This window comes from Schistocerca cancellata, chromosome 6 (genome assembly GCF_023864275.1).
Source record: "Schistocerca cancellata isolate TAMUIC-IGC-003103 chromosome 6, iqSchCanc2.1, whole genome shotgun sequence".
NCBI lineage: Eukaryota > Metazoa > Arthropoda > Insecta > Orthoptera > Acrididae > Schistocerca > Schistocerca cancellata.
The window spans coordinates 200,696,577-200,717,589 of record NC_064631.1 but is presented as its reverse complement, the minus strand read 5'-3'; the positions used below and the strand labels follow the sequence as shown (position 1 = coordinate 200,717,589).

At 43.6% G+C, this 21,013-nt stretch overlaps 1 protein-coding gene and 1 non-coding gene across 2 annotated transcripts in view; both read right to left on the bottom strand.

Moving 5' to 3' along the window:
- Positions 1-513: 513 nt before the first annotated feature.
- LOC126191342 (cytochrome P450 6k1-like) overlaps positions 514-21,013 on the bottom strand; it is a 66,580-nt gene continuing 46,080 nt past the window's right edge. The window contains exons 4-8 of the mRNA XM_049932177.1: positions 19,566-19,828; positions 16,320-16,519; positions 12,436-12,657; positions 10,576-10,827; positions 514-778 (exon numbers count right to left, since the gene is read on the bottom strand). Coding sequence (XP_049788134.1) covers positions 612-778; positions 10,576-10,827; positions 12,436-12,657; positions 16,320-16,519; positions 19,566-19,828 — 1,104 coding nt within the window. The 3' untranslated portion in view covers positions 514-611. The remainder of the gene's footprint in view (positions 779-10,575; positions 10,828-12,435; positions 12,658-16,319; positions 16,520-19,565; positions 19,829-21,013) is intronic.
- Trnar-ucu (transfer RNA arginine (anticodon UCU)) lies at positions 14,132-14,205 on the bottom strand. Its single transcript has one exon. It is a non-coding gene; the product is annotated as a tRNA-Arg (tRNA).

Sequence of the window (21,013 nt, the reverse complement as noted above, 5' to 3'; positions counted from 1 at the left end):
ACAGTTCAGCACACATCGTACTGAGAACATCAGAAATATTACTGCTTCTTGGAAGTATGAAAATGCGAACTTCAGATCCTACATATTTTAGACAGCAGTTAAGTTATTCAGATTATTTCATTTGTCTGAATGTCTATTTCATAAAATCACCTCAAAATGCTCTTTTACGAAAGCATAGGTCTCTGTCTTCCTGATGTACTATTTCTATACCATAGAGGCATCTCAGCAACGCTATTGTCATCTATGGGATAGGTACTCAACTGGGAGCCAGTTGTATAAAGTAATCATTAGATGGCCACTGTGGTTTCCCTTTTAGAGAATATTACACAGAGCAGTTGCAGTAGCAATCATCGTCTTACAGTTTAAGTGAAATACGTAGTAGTGTGTTTATTTATTAAAAATAAGTGCACAATATGTGCTAAAAGTACAATATTGAATGCCAGTTGTCTGCATCTCACGCAATAGTAATTCAAAGAGTAAAGCCGTTGTGTAAGGATTATCTACGACCTACAATGCTTAATTACATAGACAACACAAAACACAGTAATTACAATTTCAGGCACCAATACTGATCACTTTGCTCGTGAAGATCATTCTTCTTTGTTGTCCTCCTAGAAACGCCTTACAAACTGAAGATGGATTCCACTTTTAGCCATGAGGACTGGAGACCGTGGATGGTAATCCAGGTTTGCTACTGTCTTCTGCGTGGTTCGCACGCTATACTTAGAGAGGATGTTCGTGAGGCCCACTTTGGTTTGCAACAGGCCCATCCGCATACCTGAAACATGTATACAGATCAAATTATAGAGCTGGGGGGAGTGATTTTAAATCAACATAAACTGTGCCTCCTCATTAGAAAGAAACTGCTTTTCTGTATCTTCCTGTCATCAAAAGTATCCGGACACCCCCAAAAACATACGATTTTCATATTAGGTGCATTGTGCTACCACCTACTGCCAGGTACTCCGTATCAGCGACCTCAGTAGTCATTAAACATCGTGAAAGAAAAGAATAGGGCGCTCCACTGAACTCACTGACTTCGAACGTGGTCAAGTGATTGGGTGTCACTTGTGTCATACGTCTGTACGCGAGACTTCCACACTCCTAAACATCCCTAGGTCCACTGTTTCCGATGTGATAGTGAAGTGGAAACATGAAAGGACAAGTACAGCACAAAAGCGTACAGGCCGACCTCGTCTGTTGACTGTCAGAGACCGCTGACAGTTGAAGAGGGTCGTAATGTGTAATAGGCAGACATCTATCCAGACCATCACACAGGAATTCCAAACTGCATCAGGATCCACTGCAAGTACTATGGAAGTTAGGCGGGAGGTGAGAAAACTTTGATTTCATGGTCGAGCGGCTGCTCATAAGCCACACATCACGCTGGTAAATGACAAATGACGTCTCGCTTGGTGTAATGAGCGTAAACATTGGGCGATCGAACAGTGGAGAAGCGTTGTGTGGAGTGACGAATCACTGTGCACAGTGTGGCCATCTGATGGCAGGGTGTGGGTATGGCGAATGCCCGGTAAACGTCATCTGTCAGCGTGTGTAGTGCCAGCAGTAAATTCGAAGGCGGTGGTGTTACGGTGTGGTCGTGTTTTTCATGGAGGGGGCGTGCACCCCTTATTGTTTTGCGTGGCAGTATCACAGCACAGGCCTAGATTGATGTTTTAAGCACCTTCTTGCTCCCCACTGTTTAAGAGCAATTCGGAGATGGCGATTGCATCTTTCAACACGATCGCGTACTTGTTCATAATGCAATGCCTGTGGCGGAGTGGTTACACGACAATAACATCGCTGCAGTGGACTGGCCTGCACAGAGTTCTGACCTGAATTGTATAGAACACCTTTGAGATATTTTGGAACGCCGATTTCGTGTCAGGCCTCACCGACCGAAATCGATACTTTTCCTCAGCGCATTACTCCGTGTAGAATGGGCTGCAGTTCCCCAAGAAAACTTCCAACACCTGATTGAACGTACGCCTGCGTAAGTGGATGCTGTCATTAAAGGCTTAGGGTGGCCTAACACCATACAGAATTCCAGCATTACCGAGGGAGTGCGCCACGAACTTGTAAGTTATTTTCAGTCAGGTGTCCGGATACTTTTGATCACATAGTGTACGTTTCAGACAGGTAAAATGTGGCCATTTGTATACTTTGACACATAGATACATTTACTCGATGAATTCCCTGGACTTGTTATAAACGTAAGCTCTAAACGTTACTGTTGTTTGTCCGCAAGGCATATCAGAATAAGTATCCACGGATAAGGTGTCATGTGCTGGTGCTATGTAGGCATATGCTAGGCTCCGTTTTCCTTCTTTTGGTCTCTCTCTCGTTTTTCCTTTTCTTTCTAACAACATTGGCGATATTTACTGACATCACAGAAGCCAGAGGTATCAGTTTTCGATTTTAAAATGTTTCGAGTTTCAGTATGAAACCAAAATGTTAAATGTCACCTGCTTGCTTCATCTGAGGAACTCAAGGTGACAATCGCGGAAGTAACTGCGGGATAGGATATTATCATGACTTATACATTAATATGCTCGTTCTACAATGTGGCTTTTGCATCAGAGATGGAGGTTTCTCAATCAGTTGAGAAACTATAATTGTGTTAATTGAGAACTGGTGCTGAAATGCACCACCGAGAAACCCGGTATTGGTTTTTAGTGTTTACATGGAATGACTTCAACAGAACGCTGCAGTGGGTCCTTTTTCAACTGGGCTACTGACCAGTGGAGGGTGAAGACAGGCTGGTTCCGAGCTCCCTCTTGGTGGCCCAGGCAGCCCAACACCCCCGGCCAGACCGGAAGCAAAGAGTCACACACCAGCCTGCCAAGACACTTCATCGTGCACGAAGGTAGGTGTGTTCTGTAATGTTCGAGAGTTGTGTGTTTGCGAGTAGAGGAAGTATGTGTAAAAAGTAAAAGAGGCTGCTTTCTTCACAGCATCATAGCTTGGTAATTAACTTGCTATCGTTTAATTGTCAGGCGAGGTTATAATAGTAATTCGAAATGAAGTAGCAATGTTTAACGTAATTCAGAGTTGACACAGTAGGAAAACAATGCTTTCTTTACCTCTAGTCTAGCGTAGCTCGTTCATACCTGCCAATCATTTAATTGATTCAACAGTGGGTTCTTGAAGAAACATTGTGTGTTGCATTAACTAACCGAAAGCCCTTTTTTAGTACACAACTGACCCCAAAATGGCAACCAACCATAGATAAACAAGCCATCCTCTTAATATATGTCCCAAGAAGGCTATGACCAGGGACGTAATACAATAAAAACAATAGCCATAAATACTGAATTTGAAATCAGCATTATTGACAAAATTCTCTACAAAACTTGTAAAAGCAAGCCAGATCACTATAGTACCCAGTGGACACTGTAGATAGACTGCAAAGGATATTTTGTAATTTACCTGTTACAGATAAAATTTCTAGTAGAATGAGCAAAATTTTAAAGGCAAAGGGTTTTTATTTGTCTTTATATATCCCACAGACGCTGGGTAGATGTTTCTTAAATTCAAAAGGGAAACAAAACAGCCTTAACGGGAAAGTGTGGTTTATAAGATCATCTATCAAGAGTGTTAGTCCTCTCGTATACTGGTCAGACTGGAAAGCCAATCCGTACGAGACTGAAAGTACAATATGGAAGCTAGAGATTAAAGAAGCCAGATTCATCCTTTGCCGAACACTGCTTAAACCAAAAACACAAGAATGTGGTAGATGTAGAAGGAGATGTAGAGGGAAAGGGGGTGAAGATTAAAAATATTATAAATTAAAAAAAACAGATGTTTGTATTCCCACATTAACTATTAAATGAGGAAAATAAGTTCAATTATTCAACCCTTTTAGACAATGTTACAAACTCTACGTGCGAGGAGAACCTGGGCGCCTCTTTTATAAAAAGATAATGACAATAAGTCTCATTTCTCTGCACATACCTCCACTTCAGTGTATGTTTATACGTAATTATTGTAAAAGGTGTTCTAAGAATTGTTTTTGGATGCAAATGTAACTATGGCAAAATTGTCAACAGAGGTAATTTTTATACTTTAAGTCAACGATCGGTCGATTAAGAAGTTGACGTGTTTATCTGTGCTTGGTTGCCTTCTCTGTGAACCGAGGATGTAGAATAATAACAACGTTTATCAAACACGACAAAAAAGCGTTTCATGTAGTTAAATGTAGTCAAAATATTGTAATTCTTTCAGAAGTTGTAAGGAAAGCCATGTCTTCTATCACACCCAAAAAACTGATTTACATCCACATCTATAGACATGCTATACAAGCCGCCGCACGATGTACGGAGGAGGGTTCCACGTACCACTTACTAGTCATTTCATTTCTTGTTCCATTCGCAAACAGAGCGAGGGAAAAGGACTGTCTAGAAACCTCCGCTCGAACCCCAATATCTCGCATCTCATCTTCGTGGTCCTTACGCGAAATGTACGTTGGCGGCAGTAGAATCGTTCTGCGATCGGTCTCAACGCCTACTAACTAAGTTTCCCGAATGTTGCATCACGAAAAGTTCGTCGTCTTCCCTCCAGGACTCCCATTTGAGTTCACGAAGCACCTCCGTAACACTTGCGTGCAGATCAAAGCTACCGAAACACATCTAACAGCGTGCCTCTCAATTGCTTCGTCGTCTTTCTTTAATCTGGCCTGGTAGGGGTCCACAACACTCGAACAGTACTGATGAATGGGTCGCAGTAGCTTTCTATACGATATCTCCTTTGTGGATGAGCTACACTTCCCCAAAATTCTCCCAATACAACGAAGTGGAACCTTCGCCTTCCCTACTACCAACCTGACGTGCTCGTTCCATTTGATATCGCTCTGCAACGTTACGGCCACGTATTTAATCGATGTGACTATGTCAAGCAGCGCGCTACTAATGCTTCATTCGAACGTTAGAAGATTATTCTCCCTACGCATCCGAATTAACGTACATCCTTTTTTATGCATTTAGAGCAATGTTCTATTCCTTATACGAATTAGAAATTCTAAGTCATATTGTATGCTCCTACAGTCACTCAACGACTACACCATCTTGTACACCACTGCGTCATCAGCAAACAGCCGTAAATTGCCGCCCACCCAATCCGTCAGATCATTATTCATGTATACAGAGAATAAGAGCAGTCCTATCACGCGTCCCTGGGGCACTCCTCACGCTGCCCTTGTCTGTAGTGAACAGTCGCCTTCAGGGACAACGAACTGGGTTCCATTATTTAAAACGTCTTTGAGCAATTCACGTGTCTGAGAACCTCAACTGTATGCTCCGACCTTCGTCTGCAGTGGGGCGCCGTGTCAGATGCTGCCCGGAAATCTAGGAAAATAGAATCTGCCTGTTGCCATTCATCCATTGTTTGTAGAATATCATGCGAAAAAAAGGGCATGTGGATACCAGCAGGAGCGACGCTCTCTAAAATCACGCTGATTTGTGGCCACATGCTTTTCTGTGTCAAGGAAATTTATTACGTTCTAGCTCGTAATGTGTTCAAGAGTGTTGCAGCAAACCGATGTTAAGGTTATTGGTCTGCAGGTCCGTTCTTTTACCTTTCTTATACACAGAAGTCAGCTGCGTTTTCCTCCATTCGCTTTGGACTTTGCGCTGGGAGGGGGGGGGGGGGGGGGGGAGATTCACGATAGATGGAAGCTTAATAAGGCTCCAGTGCAGTAGAGCACTCATTGTAAAACCGAACTGGGTATCCACCCGGACCTGACGACTTACTCGTTTCCAACAGTCCGCAGCTCGTGGTCGTGCGGTAGCGTTCTCGCTTCCCGCGCCCCGGTTCCCGGGTTCGATTCCCGGCGGGGTCAGGGATTTTCTCTGCCTCGTGATGACTGGGTGTTGTATGATGTCCTTAGGTTAGTTAGGTTTAAGTAGTTCTAAGTTCTAGGGGACTCATGACCATAGATGTTAAGTCCCATAGTGCTCAGAGCCATTTGAACCATTTTGTTTCCAACACTTTCGGCTGCTTCCCTAAGCCACAGATACCTATTTCCATGTCCTCTATGCGGGAGTTTGTAAGTCAAAAGACGTTATGTTTATATGATTCTCTTGCAGGAATGATTGCTTAAACGTGAAATTTAAAACTTCAGCTTCCTTTTTGCTGTTTTCTACACAACCAGACTTGTTGACGAGTGGGTGGACAGAAGCCATCGATCCGCTCAGTGATTTTACGCAGGACCATAATTTTCTCGAGTTCTTGGCATGATCGTTCGCTAAGGTATAATGATGGAAGGTGTATGCTTACCGCACTGATGTTGCTACGGGAGCACGAATTTCTATTAATTTTTGGCTGTCAACATCTGTGCGCACTTTTTTGAACCGAGAGTGCTACAATCTCTGTTTCCTCAGCATTTTCATTATCTGATTAAAACCACAGAGAGTCCTTTTCGTTCTTAATCCACACACGCCAGCATCACCGAGCCGTGTCATGCAGAATAGACTGAATTACGACGCCTCGTATCACATAAATAACTCGTGTTCTCCAGATAAAATTTTTGCTTAAGAGTATTACGCAAAGGACAGATCATTTTGAATCATGGTTAATACTAGAAATTATTTATTCATGGAAATAGAAAAGTTACGATACGATTCTCAACGCAAAATTTTTACAGTATTTGGTACCTTTGCAAATAGAAGAACAGTGACACAGAGAAGCAATTTTTATAGTGCAGTGTTTAGTGAAGTAAAAAAAAAAATGCTACCTCAGTATATCTGGTAGCAAGTTTTAATCCGTAGTGATATAATGACAGTTCCGATTTCTGCCAGTGACGTTGGTGGTAAGGTAACAGAGTTGAATTCTACCCCCCCCCCCCCTTCTCCCCACCTCCCTTCCACCCAGGCTCGATCGTGTTGAAAGATTCAGTCGCCGTCCCTGAATTGCTCTTCAACAGTAGGAAGCAATAAGGTGCTTAAAACATCAACGTAGGTCTGTGCTCTGGTAGTGCCACGCAAAAGACTCTTCCGTGAAAAACACGACCACACCATAACACCACCGCCTCCGAATTTTGCTGTTGGCGCTACACACGCTGGCAGATAACGTTCACCGGGCATTCGCCGTAGTCACACCCTGCTATCGGGTGGCCATACTGTGTATACTCTGTAATAAAGTATGACTGAATAGATGTTCTCTCGCATGGAAACCATGCATTTGCAGACATAAGTTCACTGGCCCTTTTTTGTTCCATATCCTCTCGTCGATCAATCCCTAGAGTTTGTATACGGTGGAAAAAGTCATCCTGTACGTTATATATTATCGCGAAGTTTCATAACGGTTGATACACTGGTGGGTTGATCTTTTCCGGTTTTAGCATCTAGGCTGGTGTGTTCAACGTCTGGATCGGCAGTAAAAGCAAGCTTATTAGCAACTGTGCTAGCTCCAATGGTTCTAAGCACTATGGGACTTAACATTTGAGGTCACCAGTCCCGTAGAACTTAGAACTACTTAAACCTAACTAACCTAAGGACATTACACACATCCATGCCCGAGGCAGGATTGGGACCTGCGACCGCAGCAGCGCGGTTCCGGACTGAAGCACCTAGAAGCGCTCGGCCACTGCGGCCGGCTGCGTCCAGCTAAAAAGTGGGATGATTGGGTGGGGAAGCGGAGGACATTGCACTGGCTGTAAACTTTGAGCCTAGCTATGTCACCTGCCACTTTCATAAATGTATTGCCCAACTGACGTTATTATCTGTCTCATGTGCACTGTAGTCTGATGGAACTCTGGACTCTAAACATGTTATCTGTGTATTACATCTTCTCTCAATATTACCTTATTTCTGTCAGAGGCATCTAAATATCGCGATATTAACATGAAATTGTTCATGATGTATATTACTGACCTTGCAGAAAATATTAACAATAACCTCAGCCTTTTCATATATGATGCAATTATCCATTATAGAGTACTCTCTGAAAAACTTGCACGAGTATTCAGTCAGATATTGGCAAGATTTTCAAGTGGTGCAATGACTGACTGGCAGCTTATTATTAATATAATTAAATGGATTTTAGAAAAGCTGAGTAGTCGCATACAAACAGGTTCTAGTTTTTTTGTGCATATATTCCAGTTGATATTTTTCTGGCTCTGCCCATCATCAGATTTACTGGTGTAAACACTGCAACAAATAATTAGTTATACATTTTTTTAAAACACCAAATGTTAACAAGGAAGCGCAAAATCGAACAAAGTGTTAGGACCAACACATACCATTTCATACCAGAAATAACTTTGACAGATTGTTCCTTAATCATACATTCACGAACCAAAAGGTGTGACATATAATTTAAACCTGTAAAAAGGGAATGTTGGTCGTGAGAAGGACTACGGAATACTGCTACTTCAGTGCGCTTGCAGTTGCTATGGAAACCACTCGGTGCAAGAGCGCACCACCTTACGGCATTGCCGATATGTTTATCAAAAGTCAAAACAGTAACCAATAACAAGTAAAAGTATATCTTATGTGCCTGCACATTGGCAAACACACATTGCAGTAGTACAAAGTACAGTACAAAATTGTAGAAGAAATGTTTTGTCTTGGAAAAGCATGACTTGTCGAAGATTACAAAAGGATTTGTCTAAATTGGAAAAGTACATTACAAAATTGCACAAAAAAGTATTTTGTTTTGGATAGACATGACTTGTCAAAAATTACAAAAAGAAATGTTTAGATTTGTAATTACACTTCTGCACTGTTCGTCAAACGTAAAATGTGAAGACATTTGTCCCACCCTATAATTTATTATTACGGTTGTTCATATGCCAATATGTTTACTGCCCGTTAAAGCAGTAAAATAAAAACGACAAAAACACGTGCACGTAAAAAAAATAGCAAAGGGACGGTGGTTGCCTGCCCACATTTAACCTCAGTAAAAGAAGCATCACTGTAATACCTGGGCACGAGATTGTACCTTTCAACAATTAAAAAATTATTTATCTTCAAAGAATAGCGTTACAAAATTTCAGAAAATTTGTCTTGATTCACTAATCAGAATGGTACATAGGGAAGGGACTGTACATTTGAAGGTTCAATGTTTTTATTCTTTTTAAATATTTTTATTATATTTTTACGTGGTATTTGCTAATCACTGTAGGGCGCAAAGAAAAATAGTAAAGGGAGAAGTGGTTGTCTATATACTCTATTTCAGAAAAGTGGTTAGGAGGGTGATAATAGTTTTTACGTGCCTCTCACAACAAATCGTCAAAATGACTAAAAACCATTCCCTACCACTACTGACTAGTTCTTTGATTAACAGCTCTCGAGCCACTTGACTGAATGCACGTATTTCAAATTCGCCGGCCAGAGTGGCCGAGCGGTTCTAGGCGCTACAGTCTGGAACCGCGCGACCGCTACGGTCGCAGGTTCGAATCCTGCCTCGGGCATGGGTGTGTGTGATGTCCTTAGGTTAGTTAGGTTTACGTAGTTCTAAGTTCTAGGGGACTGATGACCTCAGATGTTAAGTCCCATAGTGCTCCGAGCCATTTCAAATTGCTCCAAGATGTCGCAATTATTCCCCTTCCTCTCTGTGTGTAGGACTGTCATGCTACTTTCTAATTCTGCCTGAGTATGGCTTTTATCGTTCACATGGGGACGTAATGCGCTACTATCGCTAGCATACCCATGTTCTTTAAACCAGGATTTGAACTCTCGCCCTGTTTGTCCCACGTAAAAACATTCACATGATCCGCACTTTATTTTATGTACTCCAGTTTTACAAAACTTATTTTGCACGGATTCCAGACCGTGCCTCAACAGGTTCCCCAAATTGTTAACCGTTTGGAATCCTACCTGAACGTTAAACTTTTTGAGCAATTTTGCAATCTTTTGTGAAAGTAGTCCTAAAAAAGTTAACGCTATGTGTTTTGCTTCTTCTCTACGTTCCATTTTGCCTGCTGCAATCTTAGCAAACACTTTTTCACCTAGTCTCCTAACATTAGCTTCATGTTACTCATTTGACAGACCGATCTGTACAATTGTCCCGATTTCCTTATTTATACCAAAAAACAACTAGTACCTGTTTGTTTGCGACTACCCAGCTTTTCTAAAATCCAGTTAATTATCCCACTTATTAAGTTTCAAGAACTAACTTTAAGTGATCAGTCTGGGGATACATTATAATCCTGTAAAAATTGCTACTGTAAGATTCGTGTAGAATTAGACTAATTTACAGCACTCACAGAACGTTTAAGTAGTCATTCTTACCGCATTCTGTTCGTGGATGAAACAGGAAAAAGCTTTGGAAACTGGTACAGAGTACCGTCTGCCATGCACTTCACAGAGGTTCACAGAGTATGGATGAAGATGTAAGGTAAGGGTAGCTCAGAAAACGGTGTATATAGCAACAAAAGTCTTATTGAGACAGTCCACAAGTTTGGCTCCGGGCAGTGAATCACATCTCTTCTGTGACCATAGAGCGAGCGGCATTACAGAACACAACAGTACACGATCGGCCATACGAAAGCCGGTATAAGATGGTCATACTGGCAGCCTATGGCACCATGAGGTGACAATGTAACTTAATGCAGGAATCAGACGACCAAGTACTCACCTATGCAAATACGTGGACCCTCCCCGAAAGGCAGGTACACATAGGGGTGGCGCTTAGCTTTGGCCTCTTCGGAGAACCTCTCAGGGTCGAAGCGGTCGGGGTCAGGGAAATGCGTAGGATCCTGGTGGAGGCCCAGCACAGACAGCACTACTGGAGTTCCCTTCTCCAGAACGACGTCGCTGTCTGGAATCTTGTAGTCTTGGTTGCACTCTCTGTTCAGTACTGCTGCTGGTGGGTGTTTCCTGAGAGACTCTGGAACCGAAATGAAAAAATTATAAATATTGAAAGGCAGAAATGCGCTGAACTGATTCGAGAAAGTGATCACGAACAATATGACGGCGGTAGGTACTCGAATCGGCTACTTACGAATCGAGTACCACCGGCCTATGCGGAGTTGAGCGTCTGACGGAGAAAGAGCCGAGAGCTCAAGCCTTCAAAGTCAGTGTCGCGTTGGCGAGAGAGACTTATGAATTGCGTCCGATTGTTGCTGGCACTCATTGGCTATCATTATCATTAATTTCGTAGGGTGTTCAATAAGTAGTGCAGCACCCTCTATTTCTGAAATCAGGTTGGTTTTGTTCCCCCACTCCTTTCGCTACGAAACCGTATTTTTCAACATGATCTCCGTATCTCCGTTCAATGCGCCGGCTTCACGCCACCTTACTGTGCGGCGCGGGGGGGGGGGGGGGGGGGGGTGGCTGTATACCCGCATGGTAGGAGCCTGCTGGTCGACGTCAGAACCAACATCTTGCTGCATCAATAACCTCCCCATCATCCACCTACTGCTTCACTGTGTGCGTCCTTCATTGGGAGTCAGAAGGTGCGAGATCCACCAGGAAGCAGAGTCATCCATTTTCATAGTACATATTAACAATCAGAGCACAACAGTACAGAGACTGTAGCTGTACACGATTTTTAAATAAAAATTACTTAGCTAACATATGATTGAAAAAACGTTGATGACTGTTAATACATCAGACTGTCTTAAAGTTTCACTTACAGTGACAGCAATAAGATAAATAATACATAAGTTTGACCAGCTTCCAAGACCGGAACATAAGTGTACGAGAGGTACGGTTGCTGACCAATCATTTTTTTTTACATCAGGTTTATTCTTATGATGAACGAAGTATAGTAATGTTTTAGGTACGCCCGTAAAAATATAACTGAGAACACGACTACATACAACGATTTACAATGTTCTTCCACTTTCCTGAAAAATGTAAATTTTCGAAAAGGTCGGTTTTTGTAGTTGGTACTGTAATTGTAATCGATACGGGATTTTAGCACTGAGCGCTGCGAATCTGTGGATAGAGGCAGAGTACAAATATCGGTCCGGAAGACTCTCAGACTTCCGGATTGCTTCGCAAATTACTGTAATTTTACGCAAAATTTCCGCAGCTTCTTTAGCTGAGCTCTTAGCTGGGTCGAACACAGACTGAATCGTAACCAAATTCGGCAGCTGCTTTAGCTGACTTTCTCAGATGGGTCGAGCACAGTCTCAATCGTAACCACCATTTTCCTTAGATTAACTAAGCCGTAAATTCGAAAATCTCGACAGTTTATTGAAATCAGCTGCTATTGTTTCTCTTAATCCGTTTAATTTGGGGCCGGGATGCTTCCTCGAACAAGAACAAAGGTGAAACCCTTTCTCAAGAATTTCAATCGGAGTTAAAGTTCAGTCTCCAAGGAATTGCATGTTCGCAGAATTTTCATTAGTGATATTTATTCCTTCCTTCTTCCGCCATCTAATAAGTGTGTGGGTGAACCCATTGACTCTTCTAACGTGAATGATGACAGTCCATGATGTGGAAGGTTCGCACAACAAGCCAATTGAAACTGAAGATAGATTTTCCTTACCAGATACAACCTTGTCGAGGTAAGTCATTTTGCCGATGGCGTCGTAGGAAATTTCACCGCCGTTTTCCTCGAGCACGGCGTCAATTTCATCGTGCAGCTTGCTCTGTATGTCAGGGTTGAGCGCCAATTCGTGAAGCGTGAAGCTCGTCGCTGTTGAAGAAGTCTCGAAGCCTGCAGCGAAGAAGACGAATGCCTGCGCTGCCATGTCTTCCACCGACAACTCTATACAAAGATAAAAGAAAGTTAAAAGTCACAAAAGACTAAAACGTGAAATGTGAAAGGGAATATCATTGAATTATATAATAGTTTCATTGTCGAAGACTGTGTACCAAAACAAAAAGGAATGTTTTTGGAGTCTGAAATTATACTCTTCACCATATTTAGTTAACCAAATCAGACATGCTAGCGCTGGCAGCGAGGTAGTAAATGTATCAGTTGTTTCATTATTTCGCATTAGTCCCTTGAAAGTTGCACAATTTCTTTAAAATATGTGTTCAGCCATAAAGAATGGGGTAGTCATTTGGCATTGTTGGCAACGAGACACTAAGTAGTAGCTTCAACTGCCGGATTGTAAAGGCTTTTCTTTCTCTGTATCTACATACTAGGGTCGTTCAATAAGTAATGCCCCACACTTTTTTAAAAAGCCATTAATATGCATACACAGGCGTCCTTGTTGCTGCTTCACTTTTGATGTCTGTGCGCCGAAGTTCTGAACCGTTCTGGCAGGTGGGAGAGCTGTATTACAGCGTCAAAATGACGTCTACATACGACTCACGTGACAAGCAGCGTGCTGTTATTGAATTCTTGTATGCAGAAAAAGAAACCGTGGCGAACATCCAAAGACGTTTGTGCGCTGTGTATGGTGATGCTGCAGTTGATTGGAGTATAGCTGGGCGATGGGTAAAGAGAGGTGCAGACTCAGGAAGTGCAGAGACAGAGCTCCATTATCAGCTGCGCTCGGGACGTCCTGTCACAGCCACTGCTCCAGACATGCTGAATCGTGCGGATGCCATTATTCGCATCGACCGGCACATGTAAACTCGACAATTGTCTCTACACTTTGAAGATCATGAGAATGCCAGTCATGCAGTGAAAACACGGCTATGCCTACGGGACAAGATCTTTTACCAGCAGGGAATACATCTCTTCCACAACGATGGCGTACTGCCATAGAACGTGATGGCGTTTACGTAGAAAAATAGGACATAGACAACACATGTTGATGTATATTATCAACAATTTCTGAATCCTAATAATAAGTATGTTCTGAGAAAAAGAAATGTGGGGCGTTACTTTTTGAACGACCCTCGTACACAGTATGTAAGCTGCGTATGGTGCAGCGCAGAAGGTACTTTCTACCAATGCTTGTCTTTTCCTTTCGTGTTCCACTCGCAAATTGAGCAGGGGAAAATGACTGTCTGTATGCCTCAGTACGAGGTCTCATTTTACTCATTTTTTCTTTGTGGGCCTTGTCCGAGTTGTATGTTGGTGACAGTATAATGATTCTGCAATATATATATATATATATATATATATATATATATATATAAAGGTGGTATCTGATCTTTCGGGCATTTACGAAAGAACAGATACCATGAGTGACCATGCAGCTTGTTAGAACGGAATTACAATGAAATGAATACCGCTAGCTGCATACAGGCGTTGACATAAGTCAAGGGGGTCAGTTGAAAATGCGTGCCCCGACCGGGACTCGAACCCGGGATCTCCTGCTTAGACAGCAGACGCTCTATCCATCTGAGCCACCGAGGACACAGAAGTCTGCGACTGCCGGGTCTTATCTCTGGCACGCCTCCCGTAAGACCCACATTGCCAACTTATTTCCCGCACTATGTTCATAGCGCCCCTGCCCATTGTACTCATTAGTCGCGGCTTTTTGCCGATTCCTGAGCTGAGGCACTGTTTGTGCATCCGCACAGAAGAAGATGGTCAAATGGCCGGTGAGCCTTAACTATTTATATATATCCGAAGATGGTACCTGTTCTTTCGGACATGTCAGAAAGAACAGACACCATATCCATATAAGTATATAGTTCTGGCAATACCGGCCATGACCTCCTTCTTCTGTGCGGATGCTCACATATTCCTTGAACTTTTACGGGACTTGGTAAGAATGCCATCCACGAGTAATGAGAGTGTTCGGATGGGACACTACGAATGTAGTGTACACGGCGAGAATGTGGGTCTCGCGGGAGGCATGCGCGAGATAGTCCCTGCAGTGGCACTATTCTCTGTGCCGTAGGTGGCTCAGATGGATAGAGCGTCTGCCATGTCAGCAGGAGATCCTGGGTTCGCGTCCTGGTTGGGACACACATTTTCATCTGTCCCCATTGATATATATCAACGCCTGTCTGCAGCTGAAGGTATCAATACTAATTTAGATACAAATATATTGGGGAGATTGCAAGGTGCGCAGAGCCATGAGAGAATTAACGACCCATTAACAACAGTTGAGCTGATATTCTGGAATGTCTGCTTATTGCTATAGGAGGATTCCTACAAGTGTTAAACCGAACGCCAACGGCCTTGCCACCGTGGTAACACCGGTTTCCGACAGATCACCGAAGTTAAGCGTTGTCGGGCTGGGCCAGCACTTGGATGGGTGACCATTCGGTCTGCCAAGCGCTATTGGCAAGCGGGGTGCACTCAGCCTTTGTGAGGCAAACTGAGGAGCTACTTAATTGAGAAGTAGTGGCTCTAGTCTCGTAAACTGACATACGGTCGGGAGAGCGGCGTGCTGACCACATACCCTTCCATATCTGCATCCAGTGACGCCTGTGGGCTGAGGATGACACGGTGGCCGGTCGGTAACGTTGGGCCTTCCAAGGCCTGATCGGACGGAGTTTAATTTTAGTTAAACTGAATGCTAAACTGGTTCCATATAGGGAGGGGTCAGCAGAAGGAAGTACTAACCCACAAGAAAGTATGTTGCTTTTCTGCATGTTATATGTCTTGTTAAATTCAAAGTCAAGATCATAAATACAGTGAGACAAAACACTTTATCTAGTAGGCAGTAATTTATGGTGGTACTCATTACTAGCATGTCCTGCATTCGAAACCACAACAGATAACGCAATGACCCTAATTCTTACTAAATTGAGGGTTTAGGGTTATCTCTTTATTTCACTGACCTTTTCATACACACTACAGAATCACCGCTCACAAACAGTAGAAGACGGAATCAGCAGTTATATGATTCGTAGACACACAGAGAATATGATGAAATTACTATCATGTAACGAAGTCTTTGTACTGTTAGGCAGAGAGCACCTGTCCAGATAGCCATGCACGTTATGGCGTTGATACCAGGATAGGAGATTCGACGGCCCCAGATTGTTTCTGCCTGGCGGATTAATGACGAGGGTCGGTGTGCTGGGGAGCCTGGATGGGGATTTTAGGCAGTTTCCCACATTCGTCTTGGTGAATGACGGGCTGGTACCGAATTCCCGCCTCAGTTATACGATTCTCAAACATTTAGAAAACGTTGCTCACTTTAATGACGAGGGTCGGTGTGCTGGGGAGCCTGGATGGGGTTTTTAGGCCGTTTCCCACATTCCTCTTGGTGAATGACGGGCTGGTACCGAATTCCCGCCTCAGTTATACGATTCTCAAACATTTAGAAAACGTTGCTCACTGTTATGTGAACATCACTACAAACAGACAGTTGAGGAGGAAATATTTAGTCTTGGAGGGCTAATGGTATGATGACAGGAAGGGTATGTGGTAATCGCTCTAAATCCGTAAATGGATGTGCCGCCCCTGCGCCGATCGGGACAAAGGCACAAAAAGAAGAAGGCCCTAAGAAAGAGAGGGCGCTATGTGTGTGTAGGTAAACACTAACGAGAAAAAAAAGAAGAGGAACTTACTGTCGGTGGTGCTTACTCCTTTCTGCTGTCCATTCTCCACTGTCTCTCCTTTGTCAGGGTCGACGTATCCCTTGTTTTTGAGCTGAATGAGAAGGTCCATGAAGTCTTTCCTTCTAAAGTTGTTCTTCTCTCTGTAAGCGACAGTGTCTGCAACCATCTGCTGGAAATATTTGCTGACATTCGATCTTCCTCCTTTGATTCTAGAAAAGAAATATAACAGTTATTTATTATTAAAGCAAAAAAAAATTAAAATGGCTGGGAGCACTATGGGACTTAACTTCTGAGGTCATCAGTCCCCTAGAAATTAGAACTACGTAAACCTAACTAACCTAAGGACACCACACACGTCTATGCCCAAGGCAAGATTCGAACCTGCGACCGTAGCGGTCGCGCGGTTCCAGACTGTAGCGCCTAGAACCGCTCGGCCACACCGACCGGCTTAAAGCAAAGATTCTATCAACAATTCCTCCTTTTCCACTGTGGAAGAAGTTTACTTATCTAACATATCCCACATTTTATACACAGTGGCCAATGTAAGAGACAACTTACTTAGTTTGTGAAGATTAACAAGAAGCGAGAAAAGACTGTGAACCATTCGTACTACAGTGGCAGGAAGAACGATGTGTGCTGGCACATGACTGCTAGCAAGCCCATGTCCATTTGTTCCATAGTGTGGTGTCAAGAAAAGTCTAATCGGTAGATGGACGTAATCCAAGCAGATTTCTGTTGATAGTGTTCAGGTAAATCCGATAACAATAAACAAACGTCGGCTGTTTGAGATTTCATGGACGATTATGGTGAAGTCATGTGGCAGTTTTGTTTCCTTTAGCGATCTCTTAATACATTACTGACCACGAAAAGTGCATCACCAGGGAGAATGGCAAACGTACTCAGAGGATGTATATGACTTTAGCGTGTGCATTCTATTGTGAAGGACGCAAAAGGAAAACTAGGCTTTAAAAACCCATTGGCGACGAGACCAGCAGAGACATATAACTACTACATCCGTTGAGCATACTACCCCAGATGAACGTGACTTCATACACGAAAATTATGTAAGGAGGAAGCCTCTATAGCCGTCCATAACTACGAAGGTGTTGCTAGTGAAGGATTTTCTGCACAAACTGACCTCTCCATTATGTCCCATAAACGTTCGATAGGTAGCCATAACATTCGCTCGAACTGTCCATGACGTTCTTCAAACCAATCGCCAACAGTTGTGTCCTGGTGACATGGCACATTATCGTCCATCAAAATTTCTTCGTTGTTTGTTAACTCCGTGAAAGGCTGAAAATGGTCTCCAAGTAGCCGAACATAACCACTGTCAGTCAGTGATTGGATCAGTTGGAGCAGAGGACCCAGTCCATTCCATGTAAACATAGTCCATATCATTACGAAGCCACCGCCAGCCTGCACAGTGCCTTATTGACAGCTTGGGACCATGGCTTTGTGGGGTGTGTGCCACGCTTCAACCCTATCATCAGATTTTAACAACTAACATCGGGACTCATCTGAGAGAGCCACGGTTTGCCAGTCGTCTAGGGTCCAACCGATATGGTCACTGGCCCAGGAGAGGAGCTGCAGGCGATGTCCTGCTGTTAGCAAAGACACTCGCGTCGGTTGTCTGCCGCCACTTTTCGCTGGACTGTCCTAACGGATACGTTCGTCGTACGTCCTACGTTGATTTCTGCGGTTATTTTATGCCATCTTGTTTTATTTCTGTTAGCAGTACAACTCTACGCAAACGCCTCTGTTCTCGGTCGTTAAGTTAATGGCGTCAGCCATGCCTTGTCCGTGGTGAGACAAAATCATCAGAACAGAAAAGCAATTGCTGTAACACCAGGGCGGCTTGAGGACCATGTTCTGTTCATTCACCAGTTACGCCCCAAGACTGCAGCTGTTTGTTTCAATACAGTTTTAGCAGAACCACTGCCGAAGAACAGTTAGTGACTTGCAATCGGAAAGAACGAAATGAAAAAGGTAAATCGTCTCTGATCACGGTAATTGCAAAAACGTAGCACTCCGTCGCGCTGCACATCGGTCGATGCGAGTTTGACAATGCGCCAGAAGATGGATAAGAAAGTACGACACTTTCCAGTCAGAGATGCCCATGGAGGTAATCAAAAATGAAATGTTCAAATGTATGTGAATCTTATGGGACTTAACTGCTAAGGTCATCAGTCCCTAAGCTTACACACTACTTAACCTAAATTATCCTAAGGACAACACACACACACCCATGCCCGAGGGAGGACTCGAACATCCGCCGGGATCAGCCGCACAGTCCATGACTGCAGCGCCTTAAGACCGCTCGGCTAATCCCGCGCGGCGCCATGATGGTAATCGACAGAGATAACTTAATCTCTCGTTTCAAAGAAGTTAGCGCACCAAAGTGACCGACTACATATAGTTGAACAAAGATTTCAAGTGAGGAACCCCACTGAACATCAATACGGTCATATTCTAAGAGCGCACGAAATGGTAAAATGAGTGAAAGTTGCTTGTTTCACTCTCCTGATATATTCAATGACTACATGATGTTAACCACAAAGTATAGAACAGTTGAGTTCTTTGCTTTGTACAAACAAAGATTTGTAGGTTCTCATGTTCCACAGGCTGAGTTATCCCACAACACTTTTTGACTTCATAACTGTCGGCTTGGCTGTTTTTAGAATCTCAAACTGGCAGACTTGCTCTTGGCATCATTCTTGAATGTTTGGATCACTGTAGGCAGCGATACACAGTGAAGTAGTGCAAAGCCCTAAGAATTTACTTTTTCGAGCAAGTCCAGTATCTCCACGATAAGTGTATAGAAGCATTAATAGTACATGAAGACGTCGTGGAATGGACGTAACTTCAGCACATTACTTTTGAGACCCTGAGAAGTGAATTCGGCAGCAACACAATAGAGATGCGCCATGTTTGTGATATGCAGGGTGTTGTCCATCACATCCAAGCTCTGAAAGAGGACGATTAGGATTTAATGTTCTATTGACAAACAAGACACTACAGACGAAACGAAAGCTTGAATTGGGAAGCGATTTCAGACGTGTCTTTCTAAAGGAATCTTTCTGACGTTTGCCCTAAGGGATATAGAGAAACTACAGAAAAGCTAAATCTGCGTAACTGGGTGAGGATTTGAACAGGTACCCTCTGGAGCATGGTACTAGACTCTTATCCATTGCGCCTTGAGGCTCCTCATATCAAAGAGATTCCTCTGGTGGAACGGAGCGTTGCAGGTCTCACCTTAGATACTCCATTAATGTTGGGCTGACGAAGTTCAGAACGAAAGAGATGGCTGCTTGCCATGAAGGCTCAAAAATCTTGCGTCCCCACTGCCGGAACTCGTGGTCTGGGTTCCGCTGGCAGTTGCACTCCTGACCGAAGGCGACGGAGGAGATGACGTCAGTGGTGAACCGTGCTATCAGCTCGCGAACCTCCACCGACTCCCCGCGGTCCACCATCTCACCAATCACGTCCACCATCTCTTGCCCGCAGTCCTGGATCGTCTGTCACAGACACAGATACACTTCGTCAGTGTCCATAATAGAGATGAGTGTTTCAGCAAACTCGCACGTTTTTGTGACTGGATTCAAGATTTTTTTATAAGAAATAACTTAATTCTTTATTGTTAACGGTACAAGATCAACAGTATCGAAGGTTATCTCTGGAGTACCCCTGAAGAATGTTATAGGACCAGTACTGTTAACAATGTACAGACTGATCTTGCTAAGAGGGGACAAACTGCAGGACATAATCCCTGGGAATACAAGGAACAAAAAAAGTAATGTGGGTATAAGGCCGGAAATGCATTCTGAGGGAGGTATATTCACTTGAAGGTGAAGAAGGGATCTCTGACAGTGACCGCGGTATCACGTTCCGGTGGTACTACCAACAGTCTTGTCTCTGCAGCACGGTTTTGTCGTTGGTTCGCTGCACAGGCCACCCATGGTTCTGGAACTTCAATCATCCATCTCTCCCCAACTGAGAATGTTTGGAGCATTATAGGCAAGGCTCTCCAACCATCTCGGGGCTTCGACAGTCTAACGCGCCAATTGGACAAAATTTGGCCTGATATCCATCAGGAGGACACCCAAAAATCCTGTAAACCAGTGCCAAGCTGAACAGCTCCTTGCATAAGGCCCAGAGGCGGACCAATGCGTTATTGACTTGCTCAGTGTGCCCTGTCTCTAGAATAAATCTTCCAATTTTTCTGAAATTATTTGTTTGTCTCTACATGGATCGCCCCGATAGCCGAGTGGTGAGCACGGTGGTCTGTCACGGCAAGGGGCCCGGGTTCGATTCCCGGTTGGGTCGGAGATTTTCTCCACTCAGGGACTGGGTGTTGTGTTGTCATCATTATCATTTCATCATCATCAGTGGAAGGCAACGGGAAACCACCACTGGAATCACTTCCCTAGACGCTCATGCGGTGGACCTCTCTGACGAGGCTTTCCCCTTGACAAGACCTGCCGTAAGGCAGAACACGAAGTTTGTCTCTACATGTGCATCACATCTATTAATTTCCATCCCATGTGGATAATTCCTTCATGGTGCGTCGTTTTTTGCCTCAAAGAGCACATATACATATATCCATGTGTATATTTCTGCAGATACACATCAATACATACATGTAAATGCATTTATATGTGCATGTGTATATGCACCTCCCAAAATAAAAGAAAGACGTGCTT